This window comes from Taeniopygia guttata, chromosome 1, assembly GCF_048771995.1.
Source record: "Taeniopygia guttata chromosome 1, bTaeGut7.mat, whole genome shotgun sequence".
NCBI lineage: Eukaryota > Metazoa > Chordata > Aves > Passeriformes > Estrildidae > Taeniopygia > Taeniopygia guttata.
The window spans coordinates 78,550,864-78,578,591 of record NC_133024.1 but is presented as its reverse complement, the minus strand read 5'-3'; the positions used below and the strand labels follow the sequence as shown (position 1 = coordinate 78,578,591).

Below are 27,728 nucleotides of genomic sequence, written 5' to 3'. Positions count from 1 at the left end.
AACTGTAAAACCAGAATTTCATCCCAATTTACTTAAAACCATCTACTTAAGCAGAACAGCCAGTACCATCACAGAAGAGATCCTGTTCCTCAGTGCCACTATCATTATTAAGCAAAAGTTATGAGACACACATGTAACTCTGGCTAAGTCCTCAATCCCCTAAAGAACACAGCTCAAGTACTCCAATCAAAGCTGAGCCCTCAGCCCAAACTCAGCTTGCAAAAACAGGCTCTGAAAATAGTTCACACAGAAAATAAAATTTCAAAACCTATGGGTTTTGTTTAGTCATGAGGCTGCAGGCTTTGAAAAATTAAATAGTAGAAGTCACAGTGGTTGCAATGAGCACCACTTTTTATGACTGAAGAAATCCTACCTACTTCACTAAGCAGTAGTTGCAACTCTGATCTGTCACCTACTTTGCTGAAGACCTTTATTAAATGTAGGGCCATCATTTCCGAAATAAATGAAAAGCAAACAAGATAGAAAACAAATTTTATTGAATGAACAAAAGTCTAAAAGTCTCCCATTTTTGGTTAACAAAAGCAGCAACCTACAAAACCCCTGCATTCCATGACAAATCTTTTTATGTCAAAAAATTAATCCTTGAGCAGGTATGAACATTTGTACACAGAACAACACAACTGTTGAGATGTGTTTGGGCAAACAACTGGATTTATCAGGGAAAAAGAATGCACCTGGGACACCTGAAAATGCTTGAATTGTGTGCTGGCTGAGAGGTATATCATCGGGGTGACCAGCAATTTTCAGCACTTGCATCCCCTTCACACAAAATGAAAAAAGCAGCAAAGGACAGAGATTGCAAGACTGAACAAGGAAAAGAACTGCCAACAGAACTCAGTGTTCAGCTAGCTTATTTGGCTAATGGTAAATGCAGCTTTTAATACTGAATTTCATAAGCTTGTGTTAAGTGAGTCCGTGCTCTCAAGAGGCTCCAGGGTAAGAATTCAGCCCCTTTACCCACAGAGCAAAAATAATAGAGAATTACTGTGCCTGAACAGGTGATTCCTCACAGTCAAAAACAGGCAACCAGATAAGGGAAAAGAAACTGAGACCTTCTTGACAAGATATGATTATCTGACTGACAGAAGCCAAATAGGACTTAAACTGAGAATCTACATTCTCTTTGTAAATCCAAGGTTTTCTAACCTATGTGATGGTTTTTTTCATTTGCACTGGATATGGGCAGCCTTACTAAAATGAAGTGCTAAAAATAAAGGCAATGTTTTCTTTTATCCTTACACCATTTGCAGAATAACCCTTTTTTACAATGTTATAATTTTTCATGCTTTTTAACAATAAATATATTCAATGAAGTTTGTTTATTACATTGACTGATTTCAACCTGCTCTTTTGTTTTCACATATCAGGACATAGTACAATTATTTCAAAAGAAATGATTGATTTTGCTATCATATTCACCTTTGATTGCAAAATTACAATAATCTGTGCTTATCTGTTACTTTATACATCAGGTCTCGTCTATTGCAACCATATCAACATATTTATTTAATAATTATGAAGCTGTATCTTATACCATAATTTCTATTCTTATGTGTTCTAGGACTAATAAATCCCTAATATGTTTTGATTAAAACTAACTTTAATGTATCAACTCTATAATCTAAAGTTAATTTTAATCATTTCCATCATAATCATTGTAACTTTGATATCCACTGTTCCTCCTCTCCCGAAGATTAGATTTCTTCCACATAGATTCTTGATGAAAGCTAGCACTGAAAGATCGACCCAGTCGCCCATGTTGTTTCTTAGATATATTGTCTTCACTCTCAGATTTGGAAATTCCTTGTCCCTGTGTTTGGGATTGTTTATTCTGTCTCACATTCCCAAATGGAAAATTCCAAGGACCAAATCTTTGCCAGTTAAGTCTCTGAAAGGCAATGATGCAATGAAGATTTCCTCCAACCTAATCAAATTTAAAAAGGTTCTTTGTTAAATGCATACCACAGGTACATTTCTAACATACATAGGTATTTGACATCAACATTTTAGCAAGTAACATGATACCTTCAAACAGAAAACAAACAAGAAGTGCCACAACATACAAACCAGGGGGAAAAAACCCAACAAACAACAAAACAGCACAAAATCATATACAAAAATATACAGCTTGCATCAATCAGTTCTGATTATTTTCCAGATTAAATTACTGCTTTTTTTTTCATCTTTTTGAGTTATCAATTATATCCTTAAGGGGCCAGTACCACTTATTTTCTGCTAGTCTTTTTTTACTTTCTAGCTACCTTCCCAGCAATTATCTGTTCTAGTCCATTCTCATCTTGCTGACACAGTCTTTCATAGAGTCTTCACACCTGAAATCATCTCCTCTATTATTTCTCACAGAGTTTCAATCTGCAAACCACAAATACATCCTCCACCCATGAGATATAACCCTATCTAAAGGAAAGAAAGCCCCATGCATTGACAGTAACTTCATACAAGGGAGATGCACACATTCTTTTATGCATGATCCTACTCAACTGTACTTTCTTTCCCACTTAAATGTCATTGGAGGGTCATACCCCAAATTTCTCTGCAGAACATTTTTGCTGCAGCTACCTTTTAAACCTACCAAGTTGAATATTCTGACCAAATACATTCTGTATACACAGATATCCTGGTTCATCCTAGCATACACCAAGCTAGTGATATTTATCTTGTCCATCAAGTAAATCTAAATGACTTTGGTATGCAAGAACCCACACTATACCTTTGTCTTCAGCAACACTTCATAACAGAATAAATTCCTTTAGTGAAGTTATCTTACACTGCTGAAGTATGAGTAAGTTTGCAAAAACCTACAATGAGTTTCCTGCTATCTTAGTGAGTTTACCTTACCTTCTTTGTTTTTCGATGTTGCAATCCTCTCTCTAGGTGTCGAATATCTAGATATTCTGGATTTTGAGTATTTAGGTCAGTGACAATATCTGTCCACCTACAGAATAAAAGCATTACTACTCAGCTGATATTTATGAAACCTCAGCAGCACAAAAATTCGCGTAAACATACATGCAAATAGAGACCTGTAGCTTTAAATAGTCTTATCAGTGATTTAAAGATAAATGAATGTGTAAAGTTACAAAGGCATCATAATTAAAAACATCAAGCTAGATGTAAAAGTGGTGCTTTTAATCAAAGCATTCACACTGATTATTGTTGCTCTTGGGAAACACCTTCCAAAACGAGAAAGAGCACCATGATTACATTCATTACGCTTACCAATTCATCAGTTTGGGAAAGAAAGAGGCTAAGTGTGGTTTAGGCAAGGAAAAACATGAGCCTTTTTTAAATTTAAACCTCTCCTACCCTTTTGTATTATTTCGTTCAGTTCCTTGGTTTCTTTCACACACTAAATATGCTTTTACCAGACAGCTCTCATCACAACTCACTCCTCCACTTTATTTAATTCTAAACTATCAATTCTATCACTCCCCAGTCACTCAGCTTTTCAAAGATTCATAATTACTTCCAGCCTAACTGAAATAAATATTTTTATATTCCAGAGCTCTTTAAATATGCACATCACTTTTTCATTTCTATCAAGGTCTAACTACCTGTTTCTCCAAGTTCAGAAAATGCATTACTACTCAAACCTTTTCCCCCCATCTCCTTAAGCACAGGACTTTCTGCCAGCTCTCACTGGCAGTGCAGAAAAAGGAAGAATGTCTCGACAATCAAAATTAGTATTACGAAGGGTTTTGTTACATATTCAGAAACCTCTTCCTGTGCCATCTGTAGCTAATATACCACACAACAAAGTTCTACCCTTGGGACCTACAATATGCCATTTTTCATTAATCAGATGCATAATGTGATTTTAATTTTGTTGCACTTAATCTCGTGGTCCAGAATACCCAGGTGTTTGAAGTTACTGACAAGCTCATATATCACTGACAAAAAAGATTATTAAATATAAATAATCCATGATATTTCTACAAAGCACCCTCTTGTTCTCCTAGTCTGCATATCTAATTTAGGCAACAATTTGTTTGTGTCAAACAACATGATAAATGTACTGTTTGAATGCACAGATAAGCAAATAACACAACAGAGTACAGGCTGCACCTGCACTCGAGCTAGGATATCTCATCAGCAGCAGAACATTCTGTGCACAGCCCAGACATAGCCTGTGAATGTCCTCAGCTCCAATGTAAACTCCTCCAAGGGCCATGCAGTCTCTAAGTCACAACTGGCATGACGGTAGACTGAGACTGCCCTGTCTTCCTGACTAATATGAGCTGTGTCACACTCAAACAAGAGATATGGGCTTTGCCTCTCAGCAGCCCACATATGTTCTGACAGGCAACATAACTTCAGGGCCAGCCTTGAGGTCAAACTCACTAAAGCAGCATCTGTTTCTATTAGATACATATATATACACATATTTATATTCATTAAAAAGAACTAAAAAGTCACTCAGTGACTCTGAATAGAGAATTACATACTGTTTTGAAAGAAAATATTGTTTGACATTCTTACCAAGTAACATACCTTTTACAATGTATTGTTGGATGCTTTCTGCTGGGCTCTCCAATTAAGATCCAATATTCTACTTCTTGCTGCAAGACACGACCCCTGTTCAATAGAAGATAAATTCTAGTAAGATTTCTTGTGCATACTAAAAAGAAAAAGCTATTAACAGTTTCTTCTTTTTAGTATTTTCTAACATTTAAAAATTTTTCCCCAGCCAAACCAAAAACCAGCTCCATTGCTATAGCGCTTGCAATTGCATACAGGGAACCCTTTGTTTCAAGGCCTGAAAGCAAACCTTGGGGATGCTTCTACAGGTTATTTGGGAGGAAGACAGACTTTCACTAAAAGCAGCTTTATTTGGATGAAAGACAGTCTGATACATGATGCAAACATAAGTATATAGGAAACAACAGAAATAAGAGTTGTGGAATGCCACAAATGTGGTATAAACAGCTTCCTCCATATCTGTGATGTCTAACAGTCATGAGAGTCCTTTCCATTATTTTTAAACTATACCTTGGCTGATAGCTGTTACTGAGAGCTGTAGGGTAACCTGTAAGAACAAAACCGGCGACTTCCAAGTGCTTCCTTCTAAATATCCAATACCAGGTACTAAAATCCAAACCTTTGAATTAATACTACTTTGCAATCAACTTCCAAGAAGCTTGCAGTAACCTTGTCAAGGAAAATTTTTGACAGGTATTAGGGCAGAACTGACAAGATACACTGCACTGCTCTGTGACTTCCTGTGTATAATTATCTCATGAAAAACAACATCAATTTCAACTGTGACAAAACCTCACATTTTTCTTCCTAGGGTATTAGACAGCATATGGTCTTATTGCTTGGAACAATTTGTTTACTTACATAAAATTTCCTGTAAAATTTCCTGTAAAATAACACTGCATTCCATCAGTGCAAAGATGGGAAACCAAGACACAGGACAGATTGATTGACTTACCTAAAGTCACATTGGAAGTCTGTGGTTGAACTGGGAACTGAACCCAGGTCTCCCGAGTCCAAATCCAGCAACCTAAGATCATACAGGAAGTCTGTGGGTGACCTAAGAACTGTCTCTAAGCTCAGCCTAGCAACCTATCCACCACTTCTTTTGGGACCTAAAATGTTTCTTAGCTTGATTTTTAAATAAAAACTTAGTAAGTAGAGTGTAAAAACAGATAAACAAGAACTGTTCCAGAATCTAATGCTAGTCCTTCTGAAAACAAAACTTTTTTTTTCCTCAGTAGGAGCAGACAACACAAAGAAATCAGGATGCTCATCTGGTCTGACCTCCAGCCTAAAGTAAGGCTATAAAAGCTTCCTGAACTTATTATTGCATGTTACATTTTTTAGAAGAGAACTGTTGTTAAGAAAGAAAGCTAATATTAACTTAAAAATAACATCACTAGTGACTAAGAATCCATTTCAGCCATGGGTAAAGAATGAAAGTTGTTCTCACTCATTATTAAACAATATAAATTTATATTAGTTAAAAGGCATGTTATGCTTCCACACATTGGACCATATTATTTCTCAGATTTGATCTAGTAGACTTTTTTTTTACTTTGTTCTTCTAGTGCAGATTCTTCCTAACTGATTGAGTAAGCAAGAGATTAACATTTTGGTAAACTCAAGTAGACTTATGTGTTGGATTGCTACTTGGGGACTATTTTTTTACACTCTTCTCACAAACCTGGCAAGTCAGTGAACTCAGTCTCAATAAAAAACCTGTATTCTTTTGTTCATATTTTAAAAGCTTTCATTAACTTTATCATAAGCTTCACACTGGCAACCAGTTAGATTCAGATGATTATGCTTTATCACCCCAATCAATGATCATTTTGAACTCTAAAAGTAGAGCTAGCATTCTCTCTTCCTTGATGTGACCCTACTTCTTCAACAAAGTCAAAGTCAGACTGCTCAGTAAGCAAATAGGCAGAAGTTCACCTTATACTATTGATGTATGCTTTTCATCATTTAACATTCCCCAGTTCTGCTATCTGTTAATTTCTTCAGGGACTGACTACTTATGCTCTATGATAACACTAATAAATACTGACCAATGGCTGAACACAGAGAAACTCCAAAGAATCCTTTAACACATACCAGGTTAGCAACTGCTTTGAGAGAGGAAAAACAGCTTAATATGACTTGGTGAATGAGGTAAAACAAACTACTCTCCTCAAGAGAGTCCACAGAGTACTCTACAAATATAGCACTCTACATCAAGCAGCAAGGTAAATGCCTTACAAAAGCTAATACATATCTCAAGAATTAATATTTGCAAAGTTAAAATTTGTGGGTTTAATGCTAGACTCTCCCTAAATTCCATATGAATATTAATGCTATTACCTTTTTTTAAATCTGCTTTTAATTGAAAACTGCATCAACTATTGCATTATATTATCCTAGTAGTGTCACTCTGACAAATCTGAAATCAGTATACAGGGAACTGTATTTTTATTCTAAAATAACTGGCATGTTAAGCTTATAGAAATATTCCAGCATTTCAAGCATTGTTAAAAAAAGCCAGACCTAATGTCTTAGCCCAAAGATCTCTTCTGGCTTTTCCCCGCCCCGTTCCCTCTCAATTCCTGGTAACAAATTCTTCACACATCTTTGTCTTCTATGCCTTACGTGCCAGTAGTTGGAGTTTACCATCACCATTAGTCAACATTAATGCAACAAAATTACATAACCACCATCCTGTGATATCTACACAACCCCTGATCTTTCCATAACAAGCACTAGTTTCTAAATGTAAATTTCATCACATTCACCTCATGAAGGATTAATATCACTGTAGACTTTTTGCTTCTAGTTTATAAAGGAAAATTGCAACATACACACACTTTGTTTTCCCTTCCAAGCTCTCTAGGAACAGATTCTCCCTATAATTAGCTGGCTTTTTATTGTTTAGCCTTAAAAAAAACCCCATCTGGCCTTTTTTCAGCCCATATATTTTTATTTTTCAGATTAGTTACCTTCATTTGTCCTTCAATAAAATAACCACCTTCTCTCTACATGGCTAGAAGGTCTTAAAAAAATAATTTCTTAATACCACTTAAGAGTTTTCTGTTTTAAAGTTCTCTCAATATAGTCTGTTTAGTTATGTTTCATTTTAAGTCAGTCCTGTCAAAGCACATTGTAGTGTTTTTCTAGCTCAGACAGGTGCCTATAGGACACAAACTGAACCATTATTTATGGAGAAAAATTGTATCAATTTACAGTAGATTTTTGAGTTTCTTCCACTAAAATAAGCATAAACACAGTATCTTACCTATAAGCTCTATATGACACAAGCAGAACCATTATTTATGGAGAAAAACTATCAATTTGCAGTAAGTTTTTGTGTTTCTTCCACTAAAATAAGCATAAACACAGTATCTTACCTATAGGCTTTACTAGCTTTTACTGGGGTTGCTTCAAATCCAATTGGGCAAAAATAATGGTTTTGGCAATGGTAGATGTAGGCCATTGATTCGTCTTTCAGTCCACGCGTTAACTTTGCTAGAGCCCCTGCAGCTACACAGAAAGATCAGGTTACAGGCCAGGGTGCTTTGGATCCTGTGTAACAGTCAGCAGAAAAAAAAGACCTATTTGACAACAAAGTAGTTACACTGATTTTTAAGTGGGAGGACATGACCTGACAGGCATGCACAAAATGCACTTTTGATTTCGAACTTATTACGTTTTTGTATCAGGCAGGAAATTAAACACTATCTGCTGCACAGTGTGTACCAGGGAAATGCAATATAAAGTATGCTTTATGTTTAGATCAAAATCAAATTTAAAAAGGAACCAAAAGTATCTCTTAACCTAGGAAATACACACTGCAACACAATGCAGCCCTAGCTGCCCTAAGTCAGATGTGGCACACATTGATGATAATACTGAAAACACTCAAACATTTTGGTATCTTGAGCCTCTTGGAGCATCCTAGTCTCAGGAACATATAGAGGTATGCAAGAAAAAAAATCCACTTTAATAATATCTAAAACTTTTTCGTGTGATTTTGTGCTTTCAAAGAACCTTTCAGTTAGAAGGTAATTATCCAGACCATACTGAATGCTAATAAAGTGCGCATGAAAGTAAAATTTTTTAAACAGCACACCTAAAAAGTAGACAAAAATGCAGCTTCATATGCTGATTGAGAATAATCACCTAGCTTTAGAGAGAGATGTTAGCTACAGCCAGGCAGAACAGGTAAGTTCATTACCTTTAAAACTGGGATTTTAAAAGCATAAAATATTAAGTAAGGACAAATTCTTTTTGTCCTCCCAGTGGATGACAGCAAAGAAATCTTCCCACACACCACAACACGGAACTGGAAATGCAGTTGTTTTCCCAGCTATCTTAAAATTCCAATTCTGTGACAATCTAATACATAGCAGAATGCATTCTATCATAACAAAAGTATAAATGAAATTTTTAGCTAAATAAGAGAAAAAGTAAAACCAGAAAAAACAGTCAACTTGGAGCTATTTGATACCTTATACTGGACTGGAAGTACTACTTACAGACTTCGTCCTGTCAAATGCTACACACTGCAGGATTTTTCAATTTATACACTTTAAGATTAATACTTTAGCATTAGCTACGTACCAGTTTCTCCAGCTGTCTTGTTCTTCCCATGAGGCTTATACAGAACATATGAGCATCCTTTGATATGGAAGTGATCATTTATTTGCCTAAACCATCTGAAACAATAAGCTTAAAGGTTGTAGTAACTCAAGAGTTATTAGATGCAATTTCATTTCTCACACTTTTCCTGTGCTTTGACAGTTTAGGAAAAAAAATCTTGGTGTGCTACTAAGTACCTACCTCATTAATATTTAGATTGTAGATGACCACAGTACCCAATACAAAACTTAACATATCCTAGACAGAGAAATAAATACACAGAGCCTTTTCCTTCCTTTTGCTTTTCCAGACTTGACATAGATACACAACAACCAAAGATATGGATGTGAAGTGTTAGTCCTATTGTATTTAGCCCAGTCACCTCTAATGTTCAATTACTCAGCCTTTAGCAAGACACATAAATTCTGAGGTACCAAACTTCAACCGTGACTTGTAGGGTACATAAATGAAATACAAGACAACAGAAGGGACCCTTCAAGTGAGACTTGCTGCTTATCCTGTTGGATTTCTCTCACCTAAACGTCACAAAGCCTGAGCATTACAGGAGCCTCACACTGAAACTCCTCACTGCAGCACTAAGTGAGGACAGGCCAGCAATTTTTCCACATTAGAAGTGGAAAATTAGAAGATTCAAATTCACATGTTTGAAGATAATATCTCAGTCATAAAGCTATGTTGGGTAATGGGGCTAGCTCCCAGCCCTGTTTCCCAATCTGCCAAGCACTTCAAAATTATTGGACCAGGCATGAAAAAAAAAAAAAAAACCAAAAAGATGGGTAACTTCTCTGCTGCATAGAGAATGCTCAAAGAAGAAGTCAAATAAGAATTATAAGTTTAACTTTTGTCTGTATAGACTGTTGACATGAAGAGACAGAACATTAGATCAGCTTAGTCTATAAGACTTGCTACACCGTGACATACTCCTGAAGAGATACAAATCCTGGATCTGAATTTACTAAAGCTAAATTTACTAAAAGCTGAATTTACTAAATTTTCATTATATTTTCCAATTATCTAGCCAGTATGCTAGATGGAGAATAGACTGCTGCCACATTTTCAAATCCAGCACAACCCTCAGCTGCCAAATACTATATATTGCCCTAAAAAATTAATGAAACCGAATATAACCCATGAAGCAAGCAGGAATACTGCAAAAGTTTTTAATCTCACCAAAAGGTAACACTCCAAAGCCCTGTCAAAATGTTCAGCACTCAAGTACAATATGGTTCTTGGCTCTGTTTTATCCTCAAATGTCTTATTAATTTAATACCACAAAAATAAACCTAAATAAAGAATTTACGTCCAACCTTTAAGTATCAGGAAACAGTGGAGCAGAAGTGATAAAAAATTTCAAAGTGTTCTCTGACTCCAAGCCCTTGTTTTTGTTCCTGAACAGCTCCATTGCAGCAAGGATTCAGCACTATCTCCTTTTCAATTCTTAAATTACATTTTATATTAAGCAAACAGTGTAGCAATTGTCTTTTCAGGCCATTTCAGTGATATTAGCAAGCATTTAACATGCACTTTCAAAAATAGGAAAATAAGTGTAAAGAGGAAGTTTCCTAATCAGGAGACTAGAATTAGAGTATTATATAACCATTACACAAACTGAACCAAAAATCAAATAGCATTTCACATTGACCTGACCTGTGTAACAACATCACACGATTTAAATTGGCCAGTGCAAACAACTCTTTAAGAAGTTTCATGGTCAGAGTTCTCAGGTATGCTTCTTTATTCTAAAACTTAAGAGGATTAATGTGTCAGCTGCTTTGTTTTTAAATTCATGAACTACTCCTGAATTTTTAAAGGTTCTATCTCTTAGCTGCATCAAAAGACCCAAACATACCTCATCAGAGTTGTATTTCCAGTGAAGGGACCAAACCTAATCTCCTCAAATGGGGGCTGAAAGCCCAGTATATGCAAGGCTTCTTCTTGAGTGATGGGGGGTAAACTTTAAAAAAAAAAAAAAAGGTGCTGTGATCAGAAACATAGTTTTGACACTCTAGAGGCAAAGCAAAGCAGTCTATGTGTGACTTTACCTTCCAGCTCCTAGTGTACTATATAAGAAATTCCAGCAAGACACTAAGGATGAAATTCCACAGGAAGTCTTGTATTGAGGTCGGCTAACACAATACCTTAAACAAAAAACCTCAAACATATTAGTAACGCAATTTTGACTCATGTATATAACAAACCTGAACTACTTTTTTGTGTGCCACGTCACTAAAGTGCCATGTTATTTTGATGTTTCTATATCACCTGTATTAAAATAAAAAGCAAACAAAACATCCAAAACAACTCTATCCTTAAAAACAAAAATTAAGCAAATATGTTAATTAATTTCTTTGCCAGATGCCACTACCCTATCTCATATAAATCAAATTTATAACAGCCCCATGGGAGTTCTGTACAAATGATCCTGTAGGAAAGTATGATTCTGTACTAATATAAAAATGGTTTTATCCAGTCCCTTCTAACACACACACTTGTGGCAAACCGCATTTCTACCAATTTACTAATGAATGCCATTCTGGGCCACAGATTCCCTAGGTTAACTCCAACTTTCTGGTGTCACAGATGTAAAGTTAGAATCAGACAGATGCATTAAACTAATTGAATTAGTCAGCTATATTAATACAGTTATGGTTGTATAGAAATTTCAGATGCTGAGCAAGTATTTCCCAATAAAAAGTAAAATCAGAAGTAAAACATATCAGTGGTACATTTAAGGTTACTCTCTGCCTATCCATGCTACTGAACTTGTATTTTGTTTTGCAATGAATCCCCTTGTAAGTTTTTCCCTTTGCTGAAAGTAACAGGAATGTTTAGAAAAAAAATGTTTTGAGAATTTCAACAGATGTGAGGGAAGCTCTAATTTTTCTTCTGGAATGCATGAGACAGTGTGTGTATGCTTAACATCTCTACTAAAAAAAAAATTACAAAGACATTACTGAGAAGTTTGAAATCAGGTAACTAGCAACAGTGTTTACTGAGAAACTACATGGTTAGTGTAGTTCATAAATTCGTAACTTCATAAAGGAGTTCATAAATATACCATCTCCGAAGGTCCAATACTTTTCTCTCCTTCACGTCTTCAAGAGCTGAACGCTGAGGACACTCCCTGTATTGTTTGCTTTTTTTGTCCACAGATTTTTTCTTCGTCCCTTGTTTCTTCATGTTGCCTGTAAATCAAATTTCAGAATCAAGTGAATGTCTAGTTTGCCATCCATAGCTTTCTTCTTGAATACTTTTAGTAATAGTATACAGCTCAAATAGATACACCGGTTGTGTTAGTAAGCATAAACTGGGACTAAACATTAACTGAAAGGAGAAAACTCAAATACATAATCTAAATTGTCAATAGTCTAATTGTCTAAAGCAGCTTTGTAAAGCTGCTTGCTATTAGGTCTGTAACTAACATGGTGTTTAGATCATGGATAGAATTAATGATGACCTGCCCAACTGTTTAGAGAGATGTCAATCTGATTATTCTAATGCATTAAATCACCCATCCCAGAAATAGACTCTCAGACCAACATGGACCTCCCATCTCCTAACATTATGAAGGCAGGGAACATAATGAAATGCTTGTTTTTGACTGCTAGCCTTGCAACCAGCTACAGCTTCTGACAAAAACTTATATGCAAATCCATTAATAATTATATACACCCAAGGTCTTTTCCTTTTCATAAGCCACTGTGACAGTAGAAAATGGAGAGCGGGGCCATGTGCTACAGCAGAAATATTTTTGTCCTCCTTTGAAGCCCTACATCCAGATGCATAATATACTAGGTCCTACTAAAACAAAACAAACAAACAAACAAAAAAAAAACCACTCCAACAACACAGGGGGAGGATTATGGGGTGAGGACACCAGAAACCACACCAAATAGTACACAGTTAAGCAGAAATCAGCCTTGCTTTGGATTCACTTCCCTTGGCAGTTACACTCGACTTTCACTCCTCTCTCTCTCCTGTCCTGATGAGCAAGTTCCTTGAAACAAAGTACAGGCTCTTCTATGGAAGTTCCTCACAGGACACGTGTTGGCCAGCTCCCTTCACAAACAAACCAGAAACATGAAGCCTTTTTCTTTCACATCAAAACTTCACCACCTCACCTGCTTTGTTCTTCAGATTTGAGTTCACGCCATTAAACTCAGATTTGTCAATTTCCCATGCCAGTGGAAGCTTTCCAAGATTGCCAGGCAGGCTTTCCAAGTTAGCATCTTCATTGTAGATAATCTCTGAAGCACCAGTTTGAATGCTGAGTAAGTTAGGTGTGTTATTTCCAACGTTTAAGGCAGCACTACTTGATAGGCAGGCACTAACTGAAGCACTTGGACTTTTACAAATAGATGTTACTCTGTTTAAAAAAGCATAGTCTGAGCAGATGGTATAAAATTTCTCTCTTGTATGAGTCACAGGACATCCCCATGGATAATGCCCATCTTCTCTAGACACCAAGGATGCAGTGGAGGCGTCTGACATGCAGTACGGCTTCACAGGATCGTGAAGAGAAGCTTCCGGGGATTCTTTTCCAGGTCTGTTTTCAGTGTTTCCATTACTTCCAGAACCATTTTCTTTTTCATCTTCTGAAATAGTAGGCATTGAATGATACTAAGAGTATTGCACAGCAAAGAATACTTTTTTTTAAATGCTTTAATTACAACAGGGTTTTCATCATTGCTTCCATTGCCTCTGCAAGGTATCAACGAGGTACCTGAAAAAAATGTAACATTAGTACAGGTGTCTCAATCAGCATAAAATATACACAAAGCTTATCTCTGAACTCATAGCCAGTAAAAGCTGAAATACCCTTCAAGATACCACAACCCGCGTGGTATCTTTCCCTAAGCATCTCTAGAACTCTACAATTTTTACATACACTTTTTATCATTTGTGAGGTGCCAACAGTATACACCACAGTGATACCATGATGAGGACACAATAAATAATTAGACTTATAAATCAGCACATGAATAAAAAAAAAAATTTAAAAGCTTTCTACAAGTTCTTGATTGTGGTTGCTCTCTTCTATCCCTTACCATCACATTACACTGTGGAGTACAGAATAATTTATACAAATTAATAAATCATCATACAGAAATTTAAGGTCTTAATTGTGCTGAATGCTGCAAACTTTTACTGCAAGTGTAGTTCAAGCATACAATTACAGTAACTATAACCTTATCGATTGTAAATTGACAACACCATCCTCAATCTGTTCTAGTGCTTTCCTCCTATAGCTGTTAAAGGTTCCCTTTTATTTTTACGTGCCTCTTATTCTTCAAGACGTGAGAAAAAAAAACAGGTTTTGTTTATGGCGGCTAAGAATTACCAAAAACAAATTTAGACGGCTGGCTGGCTTGCTTTAAACGAGCATTTTTAAAGGGCAAGCTGACAGCGTGTGTGTTATCTGTCATCTCAGCAGCTCGCACGTCTGCAGACACGCGCCTCAGATGGGAACCTGACGCGAGGGAGGCAGGAATTCCCCTCCACAGCCTCCTCCTGCAACACCGGCTTCGGGCCGCTGCCCCGCACCGGCAGCGCCCCGGGAGCGCCCCTGTCCCCCGCGCCCGGCCGGGTTCCGCCTGGCGGAGCGCCCCGACACATCCAGGCGCCCGCCCCTCCCCCCGCGCTGCCGCCAGTCGGCTCCAGAGTGAACAGCTGCGGGCCGGGGGAAGGGGTCCCCGGGCTCGCTCCCCTCCCGAACCCCTGCGAGGGGCGGCGGCGGCGGCAGGGGCGGCGGGGCTGCCCCCGGCCCGTGTTACCTGCGCGGAGCGCGGCTCGCCAGCGTCGCCTCCCCGGCGCGGCGGAGCGGGGCGGCGGGCGCGCCGGAAGCAGACACAGCCGCGCGCTCACCTGCGCGCCCCCGCCGCCCCCCGCCTCCTCCGCCGCCGGCCCGCACCAACTCCCGCCGCCGCACGGGGACGGGGCAGGCGCGGAGGGCCCGGCGGCCGCGCTCCCGCTGCGGGCCCTCAGGGCGCCTCGGAGGAACCAGCGGCGAGCGCCTCCCGGCTGGGCCGCGGCTGCGCCTCGGCGCCGTGAGCGGCGCCTCTTCGGTCGCCCTCCCCCCCACATGCGCCCTCATGGTCTCGCCCGCTGGTGCCCCGCGGGCGGGCGAGGGAGGGGAGGAGCAGGTCGGGGATGGCGGGGGAGGGAAGCGCCGTCTGTGTGAGGGCTCGGCGCAGAATAGTGAGAAACAGGCTGAGGGACGTGGGCCTCCTCGGCCTCGAGAAGAGACGCTGAGAAGGGATCTCATCAATAAGTATGCAAGGAAGGGTGCCAAAAGGATGGAGCCGGGTTCTGCTCGGTGGTGCGGAGCAACAGAACGAGAGGCAACGGGCTGAGACCGATGCTCAGGAAATTCGACCTGAATATGAGGAAGAACTTATTTACTGTGCTTGTGACCGAGCATTGGAACAGATGGCCAGAGAGGTTGTGGAGTCTCCCTCACTGGATATACTGAAGAACCGTCTGGATGCAATCCTGTGCAATGTGTTCTGGGCTGATCCTGCCTGGGCAGGGAGCTTGGACGGGATAACTTATATTTGCACCAGTGTTCTCTCGGTTCCCCTCACAGTAGTAAGAACACGTGTAACAACAATGCTCCTGTAAAAATGTACGAAGGAACAAAAGTTTATTTCAGGTAACACTGTCTGGAACCACTGTCAATATTTGTCACTGCAGTCAACATGAACAAACAGTGACACTGAAGAAGCAACTGGAGCTGTTCTGCTACAGCCCCAAATATGTAAAATTAATTAATTTTTAAATATTCCGATTGATTTTATGAAAAAGTCATTATAAAATTTTAAATAAAATATCAAAAACTTATACAATGTCCTGCTGACAGAAGACCCACTCCTGGCAATTATGTCACTGTCTTCAGTCCACAGAGCCTCTACTCCCAGCAATACTTTCTGTGAGAGGTGCTGCAATTAATGGAAAAAAAACAGAATCTCATATCTCCTGAATTGTTAGTGTTATTTGATTGTTCTCAGTGGTCAGGCAGAGGTGAATTGCCAAAGTGCTCGAGCAATTGTGGGCACAGCCATGTTTGCCATCCCCTGAACATGAGAAGACCTAGATCACATTCTGTAGTTTATGTGGCTTCATCCTGAGACAACCTGCCCCTTGTAAAGGAGAGCATCCCTTATGCCTTTGCCAGCTGGAAGCCTGTTGAGCCTTAGTCGGCCAAAAGCCTTTGGTATAATTAAATAATTCTGCCTCTAAAGCGTTTTTATCTGAGCCAAATTATAGGCATTAGGATAGCAGTGATGTTGGCTTTGCAAGCCAAGACTAAAATTAGGTTGCATGATTTATCTTATAACTTGTTTGGGTGCTGACAAATAGTGCCAAATCTCTGCATGGATTCCCTGAACTGCACTTATGTGGGGAGAAAAAAAGCTGAAGGAGGGTGGAAGTGTGTCACCTTTACTTTATTGCTGCTGTGCTTTTTTTAACATGTCAGTGCCATCCTGCTGAGAGGAGGAAGCATGATCTGCAAATTCTACAGCTATCAAATTTCTTTTACATTAAAAACATGTTTAAATTTCTCTTCTACTAGAGGAGACTGGCTTCTCTCATACAGCAAAATATAAGCTGAGAAGGAGTGTGATTTCTGCCTGTAAAACACATCAGGAGAGTAAAGATGGGGAAAGGAGAGGAGCTAAAGGGTCATGGATATACAATATCCATGTGTGAATTTTTAGACAGGAAATTTTAAGTCTTCTAGCTGCTGAATGTCCTGAAAACTCATGTCAATGAGAACATAACAGAGCAAAACTTATGTATTTAAAAGCTAGAGCTTGATAATATTTAAGGCATTTTGTAATGACATTGTTAGTTAGAAAAGACTCTCTTCATCAACCCAAGTTGTCATTTCTGAACTTGAAATTTTCTTCAAACAAGGCATTTTTGTGTGCTTTTCTCTAAAAGCATATTTGCAGTATTTCAAAATGATAAATACAAAATCTTTTTGAAATTCATGGGTCCTTGCTGATGAGTTTCAATTTTCTTTATTGTTTGCATTAACAAGAGAGAAGCAGTAAGGAGCCAAGTTGAAAGTATCTTAGAGGTCTTTTCCAACCTAGATGATTCTGTATGTAGTTAAGAAAGGCATTAGTGTTTGGGACTAGCTCTCTGCAATTGGAGGCTGGATTACTTGACAGACAAAGGGCCATGGAATCACCAAAGGCCTGCACTGGGCAGTTGCCCTGGTGGCAGTGGGTGAGGTGCCCCCTCACCTCTGCTCCAGAGAATCACAGACCTGCACTACCGGCAGCCACACATCACAGAGCCACAAATCTGTTAAGGGAGGAAGGGGCCTTGGGAGATCACCTAATCCAACTGCCCTGCCAAGGCAGGGTCCCCTGGAGCAGGTGGCATGGGAACACAGCGGGTTTGGAATGTCTCCAGAGAGGAAAACTCCACGGCCTCCATGGGCAGCCTGTTCCAGGGCTTTGCCACCCTCACTGCAAAGAAGCTCTTCATCTCCAGCTGCTCTGGGAAGGATTTTGAAAACACATTTTCCTGATTGTAAATTCCATTTCCCACCCTAATGTTTGGGAAGGGAGTGAAGGGCGGCTGTGGGGCGGGAGGAAGAGCATCAGCTCATGGCACGGGTTAAGCAGCGGCTCAGAGATGTCCGGACGCGTACGTCAGGGCCGCTGGCCGCCAGCTGCACCCAGCTCTTTCTGTGCTGGGTCCCAGTAATTCCCGGGGTCTCAGCCAGCGCCTCCCAATGGGCCGGCACCTCCCGGCAGCGCCGCCCCGCGATGCCGCGGCACCGCCCCATGGAGCCGCTCCGGGGGCGGGACTGCCCGGCGGCGGGCCGAGGGCAGCAGGCCGGTGCCGGCGGTGTTCGTCCTTCGGGGGCAGCGCTGCCGATGAGTGCGCTGTGGCCGCTGTGCCTCGCCCTGGGAGCCGCGGCAGCGGCGGGCGGGGCCGGGCGGCCGAGCGCCGAGCGCAGCGCCGTGTGGGGGCCCGGGCTGCGCGCCGCGGCCGCGCTCCCCGCGCGGTACTTCTACGTGCAGGCCGTGGACGCCCGAGGGCTCAGGTGAGGGCGGCGGCGGCTCTTCGGGGAGAGGCTGGGCAGGGTCAAACCGAGAGGCTTGCGGTATGCTCGTAGAAGGGGCAGGCTAAAAGCTCTCTCTACGTAACTCTTTCTGCATATCACTTGGTAAGAGCTAATTAATCTTTACAAGAAGTATCAAATAATGGCGTAAGGGGATGAGATAAGAGGATGAAAACGTTCAGCAGCAAAACATATGTGTTACTCAGTGGAAAAATTCATGATTTATTCGCCTTTGTCAAAACTTTAGCAGTGACTAATACATTTAATTGGTTAGGTTTGGGCGTCCTGCTTGTTTCCACTGCTGGGAACATTAGTATTTCTCCTACGTGCCAAGGCATAAGATAAGTAGAATAATTTACAAATTACTCTGTAGGCCAATAGGTAAACTAAAATACAGGAAATTTCACCTCACTATGAGGAAAAACTTTCCCCTGAGGGTGGCAAAGGACTGGAACACACTGCCAGGGAGGCTGTGGAGTCTCCCTCTCTGGAGACATTGCAAACTCCCCTGGACACGGTCCTGTCATCTGCTACAGGTGACCCTGCTTTGGCAGGGGGATTGGACTATATGATCTCCGGTGGTCCTTTCCAACCCTAACAACTCTGTGATTCTCTGATTTTTCAGAGGATACTCATTGCTTTCCATTTATTTAGGAAACCTGGTCATGCAGCCTAGATAGGTGGTCAGAATGCTCCATCAGGGTCATCCAGATTAGGTGCATTATGGCTTGTGTGAGTATGGAAGCTGCCAATTCACCTTAACTTGGATAGTAAGTATTTCTTGCATTTAATTGAACTGGCAGCTCCTGAGTATGTCTGGACAAGTTTTAGGAAAGGTGGTGAGAGTAGCTGAACTAAGGAGATACAGCCCAAGAGCCTGGTCACCGCCTGGAAGAAAGGTGGAAGGAAGTTGACAGCATTTTGACTGCACCAAATTTGTTAATACCTCAATGATATATGATAACTTCATGACTATTCAGATTATTTTATTTGAGTTTATGGACGTTTTTCTGCTTGGTGTATGGTGAATTATACCAAAATATCTCATTTATACATTGAATTATGTGATCCCTCTATAATTTTTTCCCTGTTTTCCCCCATATAAGCTACTATAATGATTAAGAAGTGTAACTTTGTTCTTTATTTTCTTAAATAATACCTGGAAAATAAGGTAATCTGAAAACATTTTGCTTCTGAATGTAAAATAATAGACTTACTGACCTGTTAAAGTGAACATTCAGATGTGCTTGTGGAGGCCTAACATGGCTCAGAGGAAATCATGGCTAACATGGCTCGCTGGAAATCTGTTGACGTGCAAAGGAATGGACCAGACTAAGAAATCTGTTGTATGTTTCCTTTGTTCATTAAGCTCCCACTTATTCTCTGGGTAGGTTCACTTCATCACCAGGTGAAAATGCATTCCAGGTGAAGGTCACTGCTCCTGAAGAACAGTTCACTCGTGTTGGTGTACAAGTATTGGACAGGAAAGATGGTTCCTTCCTCGTGAGGTACAGGATGTATGCGAGCTACAAAAGCCTGAGGATAGAAGTCAAAACTGGAGATAAGCATGTTGCAAATTCTCCATATATTTTAAAAGGTAGGAGGCACCACTACACACAGGTTTCCTCACAAAGTGTGTCCCAGAATGTCTTCTACTAGAAGCATAGGATTCTTTGAGACCTCAGTACTTCTCTGGGACTATCAAATTCCATTGGAATTATGGATTCATTTTATGCGTCCTATGCATAGTATTCAAAATAATAAAAGGAAGCAAGTGCTGCAAAGCTGTTGCCTAATAAATACAGGTAGAGGGCTCACACATTAGCTGATGTAGGTTGACATGACTCCATTACAGTTAAAAAAAAAAATCCAGACATGTCTATTTAGAGTTGCTGAAGTTTTGGCCTTAAGAAATGAATGTTGAGTGCCTGACCTTGATCTGTGATCTCAACAGCTCAATATTATGACTTGTTAAAAGTAAAATAATAATTGTGTTCCCAACAGGACCTATTTACCATGAAAACTGTGACTGCCCTCATGAGAACAGCAGTGCATGGCTGGAAGAGATGAACTGCCCTCAAACCATTCCACAGATTCAGAGAGACCTAGCAAATTTTCCCATTGTTGACCCAGATAAGATTGCAAAAGAAATTCCACAGAGGTTTGGACAAAGACAGAGTTTGTGTCACTACACCATCAAAAACAATGAGGTATGAAATCTTGTTGATCTGAAGTTCATATTGGAAGTGGGTGGCAAGACGTGGACAGCTGGTTGTTCTGAGTTGTAAAAGCTTGTAGCATGTTCTTTAAGAACAGGACTTTGCTTGCTTCTCTGTCCTTGAATACTTTGTAGTTTATGTATGAGCTCAGCAATGTCTGTCCTACTTTGTAAGTGCTTTTTTGTCCACATTGCAGCTGAAACACAGTGAAAGCAAATTACTTTCCAGGCAATCAATATGAGTGCTGGGCACACACCCAAGTCTCCTAAATGCTAATTCAGTTTCTTCTTCTCTGAGCAATACTGCTGTGATGTGTCACAATCATCTAATTTGAAGTACCTCAATAAATGACATCATGCATAAATTCTGAGATACCACTTTTAGCTGAACTGAGGATCAGAGCTACAATTCTTTATAACAAAGAATTGTATATACTGTATTATTTCAGTGGAGTTTTATATAGAAATTAGAAGAATGGAACACCACAGAAATAGGCAACAGTTTCTGCTTTTATTAAACAGACCTGAAACATCTGCAAAAGCAAGCAAAGCTTGTAATTTTTTTATCACTTTTCTGTGCTGAGATTTCTCTTGCTTCTCAGCTGATTCATAAATCTATACGGCCATATAATCTGTCTGACTAGATACTATGCAATTAAAAGAGCTCTGAATTGTGCCAGCCATTCTCTAAAATGAAATCACCCAGTAAAACCTTTGTTTATTTTCAGGTTTATATAAAGACATATGGGGAACATGTTGGCTTCAGAATTTTCATGGATGCCATACTGCTGTCTTTGACCAGAAAAGTGAGTACATCTGTACAGCCACTTAATTCTGCATGCCCTAACTGATAGAAGCCTGGGCTTAAATACACGTCAGCATATTTGTTGCTGGTTCTGTTAAAAAACTCTTGCAAAAAATCAAATCAAATAATTGATTAATTATGGAAATGTCATGGATTTTCCTTGTTTGAAGCTGTCATGTTCTAGAATGCCATCTGATTGAGTATCACAAAAATGAATTGAATAAGTAGGCTTTTATAGGTGATTTTGATAAGTCAGGACAAGGTTTATTGGTTTGGGGTTTTTTTTCTGTAGAATAAATAAATCATCCTGTAGCATCTAACAGAAAAATCTGTTTCTGCAGGTACATTGCTGCAAAAAGCTGAACACAAGTTAACGTAACCTGTTAAAGAAATATCAAGTAACCTTTCCACTATCCTCAGGATTAGTAATGGATCAGTTATGCTACTCTGTCTGCCTTTGGGTGTCATGTTTTAAGGATTGCTCAGCTGCTAACATTGCTGAACTAACACTGCACAGGAAAATGGGACAAATTACTAAATGTACAAATAAACATTAATTTAACTGGGGATTGTTTCATCTAACACTATCTACAGCAGGACATGATGTCTAAGGGAAGACATGAATGTAGACTACAATTACCTAAAAGATTGTTCTCTGGAAGATGGAAGTAAACTGTTCTTTGTGTCAGTAGTGTTAGACAAGAAATAATGGAGTTAAATTGCATCTAAGGACTTTAGACTAAAAGTTGAAAAAGGATTGCTAACTCCAAAGCTAGAAACTGTTTACAGATCTAGAAAACACAGTTTGTCTCATTTCCGTTAAATACCATTAAATAAGAACTTTTATTAGGATAGTGTTACTGAGTGACAGTAGATGGTTGGAGAAGATTTAAGCTGCTGATTGATTCAGCTGCTGAGGATGTGTAGGAAATACAATTTGTAGGGTTTATACCCATCACAGCCATTAGATGGCACCGTAGTAATGAAGTCTAGTGCTGGGCATTGGAATGTGCTGCAAAAACCCTTTGAAAGGGAAAGAGTATCTTCCACCACTTAGAAGTGTTGGTATTTAGCAAATTATTTCTTTTGCTTTGAAAGAGGTAACTGAGGGGGATGTATTGGATATGTATGTTTTTTTAAAAATGAAATGAAATTAAGAGAGTGAACTGAGATACTACAGTAGTTCTGCAGTGACCTTATATGTGCCTTCAGGGTTCTGTAAAACACAGCCATATGTCATGTTTTACCTTTTGCTCTCCAAACTGAACTGTCCCACCATTTTTAGTGTTTCCTCACAAGGCAGCTGGCTCTTTCTGTGGAAAACTACCTTTTCTTACTTCACTTGAAGTATCCAAATCACCATATCCAAATCACACACAATGTTTAATATAGGGGTGCATCACAGTTTCATAAAGCAGCAAAATTATGCCCTCTGTCCTGCTTCCTGGCCATCAACAGTATTTTTCTTGCCTTTTGGCTGGGACAGTGATTTCAGGTATGGTTCCACACTACCAAATATTTTAAATAAGTAATGATGTTATATTTAATAATTAACCAAAGCACCAGAAATTTGGTCTTCCCATCATGGCTGTATATTTCTGTTTCTTCTCTTCTGTTTGATTTAGGCATCCTGCAGACACAGGGTGAATCAGATCAGTGATGTGACAGAAAACTGATTTACCAGCCAGCATGAATTTTCCATGTAGTAACAAGGTGATCCAACTTACCTTGGAACTATACAATTTCTGACTAGGTCCCACCACTAGCCTAATAAAAAGATTGTGTGGCCAATCATGTAAAGTATAACAGGAAACCATACTCTAAAAAGGGTACTCCTATGTCTTATGTGACTTTGTACAAAGCTTTTATAAAAAAATACTGTTTTGTAGGCTTTACTATGTGGTCTCAGTACTTTTAACAGGTTTCTAAGTGTCAATGATTTATTACAGGAACATTAAGTATATTAGACACCATTTTTCCTCTTAGTGAGGTTCTTTTCAAAACGCAAGATGCCAGCAGAATGCTGTTTGTGCTAAAATGCATTTGCTTCTGTTTAGGTGAAAATGCCAGATGTAGAATTTTTTGTTAATTTGGGAGACTGGCCTCTGGAAAAAAGGAAACCCCCACAGAACTTGCACCCAATCTTCTCATGGTGTGGGTCCAGTGAGTCAAAAGACATTGTCATGCCAACATACGACTTAACAGACTCAGTTTTGGAGACTATGGGACGGTAAGAAATACCTTAAACTTTTAAACTTAAAAATTCACAATTAATGATCTTCCATAGAGATCTGTATTAACGGTATTTTATTTTCATTTACTCATTGAGACACTGGCACCCTAGGTAGGCAGTGACTGTGTAATCAATATATTTATATTATACTATACTGTTTCATTTCAAAAATCTAAATTTATCTAAACATGGTCAAATCACTGAAAACAGCACTTAAGAGTGTTTCATGGCTAGGCATTTGATTTGTTTTTCCCCCCATGAACTTATTGACAACTGGCCAGGTGTCTTTCTTTCCTGATTTTGTTAGAATTTGGTTTTTGTGTACCTTTCAAATCCCAACATAGCTATTGGGAATTTTCAAACTAGGAGCTACCATCTCCCACTTTGATTACTGACCATAACTAGCCTTGGCAACTGCTCTGTTCTGTCTTGAAACACTACAAAGACAGCTTGTTTTTAAGAAATCTTTGTAATCCATCTTGAACTTGTTTATCATTTCACTGCATTTAGTTCAGGTTCCTTCTTTTTGTCAAGACTTTTTGTAAATTTTCTATCCCTTGCCCTCCCAGTTTATGTGTTTAATTTCTTAACATTTTTAAGGACGTGGAATATGTTTTATAAAGCAAGTTACACCACCTTGGATCAACCTTCTCTGGCAACCATATCCACTTTTACCTATTTTTTCCATGGCAGCTGACAGGTATTGTTTCCACATGCCATGTTGTTGAATGATGCTGGCATGCCACACACCTGTGAACGTAACATTCATTATCTGTTCCTATTGCTGCAAATGACTGATACAGTAACACATGATGGTTTGCTCATGACTTGCCTTCACCTTTGCTCTCTGTCTATGGGTACTATGAGCTCTTTTAAGTAACTGCACTTTAAAAAGTTTCCAGTAGGCTTCACTATTAAATCACTTCTTTCTCCTGCAGAGTCAGCCTGGATATGATGTCAGTCCAAGCAAACACTGGCCCACCGTGGGAAGACAAGAATACCACAGCCTTCTGGAGAGGACGTGACAGCCGCAAAGAGAGGCTTGAGCTTGTGAAACTCAGCAGGAAATATCCAGAGATCATAGATGCTGCTTTCACAAACTTTTTTTTCTTTAAACATGATGAAAGCCTCTATGGCCCTATTGTTAAGCACATTTCATTTTTCGATTTTTTTAAGGTAAGCTACTAATCATTTTTCATAGAACTCAGTTCTCACTGTTTCCCATTATCAAATAACTTATTATATATTACTGAAAATGGAGTGATTTTTATTCTTTCAGGACACCACAAGTAACAAGCATGACTAGATATCCCTCCAGTGGGATTAACTGCTATGTAGCTCTTACCCTCAGGATAGTAATGTCTGGTTTACATCTAAAGGTTCTGTAGAACCTTGTGTCATCTACATAACTTCAAGTTCCTTTTTATTTCTTTTTCCTGATTCAGCGATCAGGACTACTAACATAACTAACATAGTGGGAAAATCTGTGGATGAAGTGGCACATCTACCCTCACATCCGAGGATGAGCACCTAAGAATTCCCGGAGAACTTAATTGATGAAGCTCCGTGTACCCTGCACTGTGATGAATTCCAAACTAGATAATAAAAGCTTCTTAGAGCATCAATGGATGCTTGCCTAGCCAGTCCTACCTGTCTCAATATCGGCAAGTCAGTAACACCAGTAACCTCAGAATATAACCTGACCAAGCCACTGGGATCTTGTGGTTTTCAATAACTTCTGGTCCTTTTCTTTCCAGTATAAATATCAAATTAATATTGATGGCACAGTGGCAGCATACAGATTGCCTTATCTACTAGCAGGAAACAGTGTGGTGCTAAAGCAAGACTCCATCTACTATGAGCACTTTTATAACGAGCTGCAGCCATGGAAACATTACATCCCATTTAAAAGTGACCTGAGTGATCTGCTAGAAAAACTACAGTGGGCAAAAGATCATGATGAAGAGGTAAAATATGCATTTAGATAGAAGTATACAGTAATGTTTCTAGAAGAGAACAAATACTGAATTTCTTAAAAACAAAGCAAAAAAAAATACTAGGAGAACTTGAAATTTATTTTCATCAACTCTACAAATAAGAAAAACACTCAAAAATGCATAATATGGTCCTTAATTTGAAATCAAATTGAACTTCAGGAAGAAAAAGAGTATCGTCCTAACAATGCCTTAACTTTTAAAAAGAATGTTTTATTTGAGTTATCCTAAACTGTCACCTTCATTGGTAATTCCACAACCAACATGAGCACACTGAAATGAATACTAGTTCTGAGCAATAAAAAAAATAAACCAAACTTTCATTTTCTTTGACAGGCAAAAAATATTGCAAAATCTGGACAAGAATTTGCAAGAAACAATCTCATGGGAGACCACATTTTTTGTTACTATTTCAAACTTTTCCAGGTCAGTATATTTTTGGCCACTGGCACAGAAATAGAAATCACAGAGCAAGAATTTAGGGCAACAGAGCTGCTGGAAATTGGCCAGTCTGGTACTTGAAGCCATGAAACAAGCAGCAGTAATTAAAGTCTTCATTTAGTTTACAAATACTGTATTCCATTATATACTATGAAACCCCTTTAAGACTACACTGGGTCTTTGAGAGGCAGTGGGATCCCATAAATCTTGATCTAATCTGCCAGAATATGTTGCCCACAATGATCAAAGAATTCCACATCAGGCGCACACCCTGTGAACCACAGCTGAAAATATCTGTGCATTAGCACCAAGATACCGAACTCCAGGGAGGCACCCGAAGGGGCTCCCAACTGCAGCTGAGTGTTCCCTCACCCTGTCTGTGACGGTCTGAAGGAACAGATTGTGTAGCCCCAGAGTTTTTACAGAATTGCTTAGCTGATTTGGTACAATATTGGCAACTAGATGTACAATCTAAAAAGATTATGGATTAACAATACCTTCCTTTTTTTAAAACTAGGAATATGCTGGCTTGCAAGTGAGTGAACCAAAAATCAGAGATGGGATGGAGAAGGTGCAGCAGCCCGATGATGACCTTTTCCCATGCACTTGCCACCGAAAAAAGGTACAGCCCATGCAGAGTTAAATGGAAAGTGCTGAGTGTCTTCAGTTCCTGCTCAGCCCCGCGGCAGCAGGGCTGCTCAGTGCCCCTTAGTATCAGTTATCAGGCCAGGCCATTAACACCTATCGAACTTAGAAACACTTCTTGATGTATTTGCAAGACTAGACAGTGAAAAATAGGCTTCCAGTTAACTAAAACATGTTTCTTCTTTTTTCACTGCAGGCCAAAGATGAACTCTGACAGAAGTAAATATTTTTTTTTCAGTATTTACCTAAATTCAGACTGTCTTCTTAAAGAAAAAACAAAAATCTGGTTTAGTATGCCCGTGGATAATGTCAGTGGATATTTTAAAGTCTACCATTTCAAGATCTATGTATGGAAGAAAACAAAGCACCCCTGGTTTCCTTTTTATCATGCAGTGGTGGCAGAGCCTTATTCAAACACATTTTTATAATTTTTTTTTTTTAATAAAAATCATGTTTGTATCAGTCATGTGTTCCTGTCCTGAGTTACCTTGGAAATGCAGATACTTTTTACTCATGCTTGTAAGTCTTTTCACAAACATGAAACTGTTCTGCAAATAAGGGCAGATGAGGATTGTACATCTTCTCCCCTATTCACTCACTCATTCACTCACTCACTCTATCCATCCATCTATCCAAAGGCATAATTTTTCAGACCATACTTTCATCTTTGAGATTCTCTCAGAAGGGGCAATGCTGTGGGGTCCATAATAAATCTTGTTAACCTGAAGGAAAAGCACAATTCCAGTATTGTTGTAGGTTTGGTTTACCAACAGGTTACTCACAGGCCGTAATGAGAAAGGCTGCAGCTGCCAGTACACACGCAGTGTTTAATCCACTCTCCAGTGTCAGTGCTCAGACAGGCACCCGAGTTTCTCCTGTCACAATGGATGCAGAACTGGTTCCTGCTCCAGGAGTTCCTCCATCACTGAACATAATTTATCTATCAGTTTTTATTTATCAGAAGGCCTCTGTGATCAGTCCTTTACACAAAGGACACTGGCGAAGGGGACTTCTTAAAACTGAGCCATGTTCTTTACTCCACTTGTCCAGCTGTGCCTGCATTACCTCCTCCTCCTCCTCACACAGGCAGAATCTGGCTCCCTAAGGTGGCAGACACTGTGACCAACCAGAGATTCCTCTCCCTGCCTCACAGG

At 39.5% G+C, this 27,728-nt stretch overlaps 2 protein-coding genes across 7 annotated transcripts; one reads left to right on the top strand and one right to left on the bottom strand.

Annotated features, from left to right (window-relative positions):
- Positions 1-477: 477 nt before the first annotated feature.
- Positions 478-15,160, bottom strand: BIVM (basic, immunoglobulin-like variable motif containing). 4 transcript variants are annotated; one of them, XM_072928203.1, is made up of 11 exons: positions 15,022-15,160; positions 13,278-13,879; positions 12,215-12,341; positions 11,199-11,294; positions 11,006-11,110; positions 9,118-9,212; positions 7,905-8,037; positions 5,474-5,545; positions 4,531-4,614; positions 2,878-2,974; positions 481-1,945 (listed from the first exon to the last, which is right to left on the bottom strand). In XM_072928203.1, the coding sequence occupies exons 2-11, from the start codon at positions 13,765-13,767 to the stop codon at positions 1,655-1,657; spliced, it is 1,590 nt and encodes a 529-aa protein (XP_072784304.1). In that variant the 5' UTR covers positions 13,768-13,879; positions 15,022-15,160; the 3' UTR covers positions 481-1,654.
- A 2,774-nt stretch (positions 15,161-17,934) lies between these two features.
- Positions 17,935-27,038, top strand: POGLUT2 (protein O-glucosyltransferase 2). Of its 3 annotated transcripts, none has more exons than XM_002195935.5 (10): positions 17,935-18,220; positions 19,630-19,835; positions 20,243-20,448; positions 21,185-21,262; positions 23,319-23,491; positions 24,433-24,670; positions 25,252-25,461; positions 25,825-25,914; positions 26,447-26,551; positions 26,771-27,038. In XM_002195935.5, the coding sequence occupies exons 1-10, from the start codon at positions 17,940-17,942 to the stop codon at positions 26,786-26,788; spliced, it is 1,605 nt and encodes a 534-aa protein (XP_002195971.5). In that variant the 5' UTR covers positions 17,935-17,939; the 3' UTR covers positions 26,789-27,038. The 3 variants fall into 3 exon arrangements, with proteins under 3 accessions (XP_002195971.5, XP_041573031.1, XP_072787810.1); XM_041717097.2 differs by having other exon boundaries at positions 17,944-18,220; positions 19,664-19,835; XM_072931709.1 differs by lacking the exon at positions 19,630-19,835 and having other exon boundaries at positions 18,096-18,220.
- The last annotated feature ends 690 nt before the right edge of the window (positions 27,039-27,728 follow it).

Bases quoted from the DNA above. Each gene is read 5' to 3' on its own strand.
- BIVM (XM_072928203.1), bottom strand. From the start codon at position 13,767: ATGCCTACTATTTCAGAAGATGAAAAAGAAAATGGTTCTGGAAGTAAT. The intron at 8,038-9,117 runs GTACGTAGCTAA...CTTTCTGTGTAG, and splicing joins CAAGACAGCTGGAGAAACTG to CTGCAGGGGCTCTAGCAAAG. The intron at 1,946-2,877 runs GTAAGGTAAACT...AAATTTGATTAG, and splicing joins AACATCGAAAAACAAAGAAG to GTTGGAGGAAATCTTCATTG.
- POGLUT2 (XM_002195935.5), top strand. From the start codon at position 17,940: ATGCCGCGGCACCGCCCCATGGAGCCGCTCCGGGGGCGGGACTGCCCG. The intron at 19,836-20,242 runs GTAGGAGGCACC...TGTTCCCAACAG, and splicing joins TTCTCCATATATTTTAAAAG to GACCTATTTACCATGAAAAC. The intron at 25,462-25,824 runs GTAAAATATGCA...TTTCTTTGACAG, and splicing joins CAAAAGATCATGATGAAGAG to GCAAAAAATATTGCAAAATC.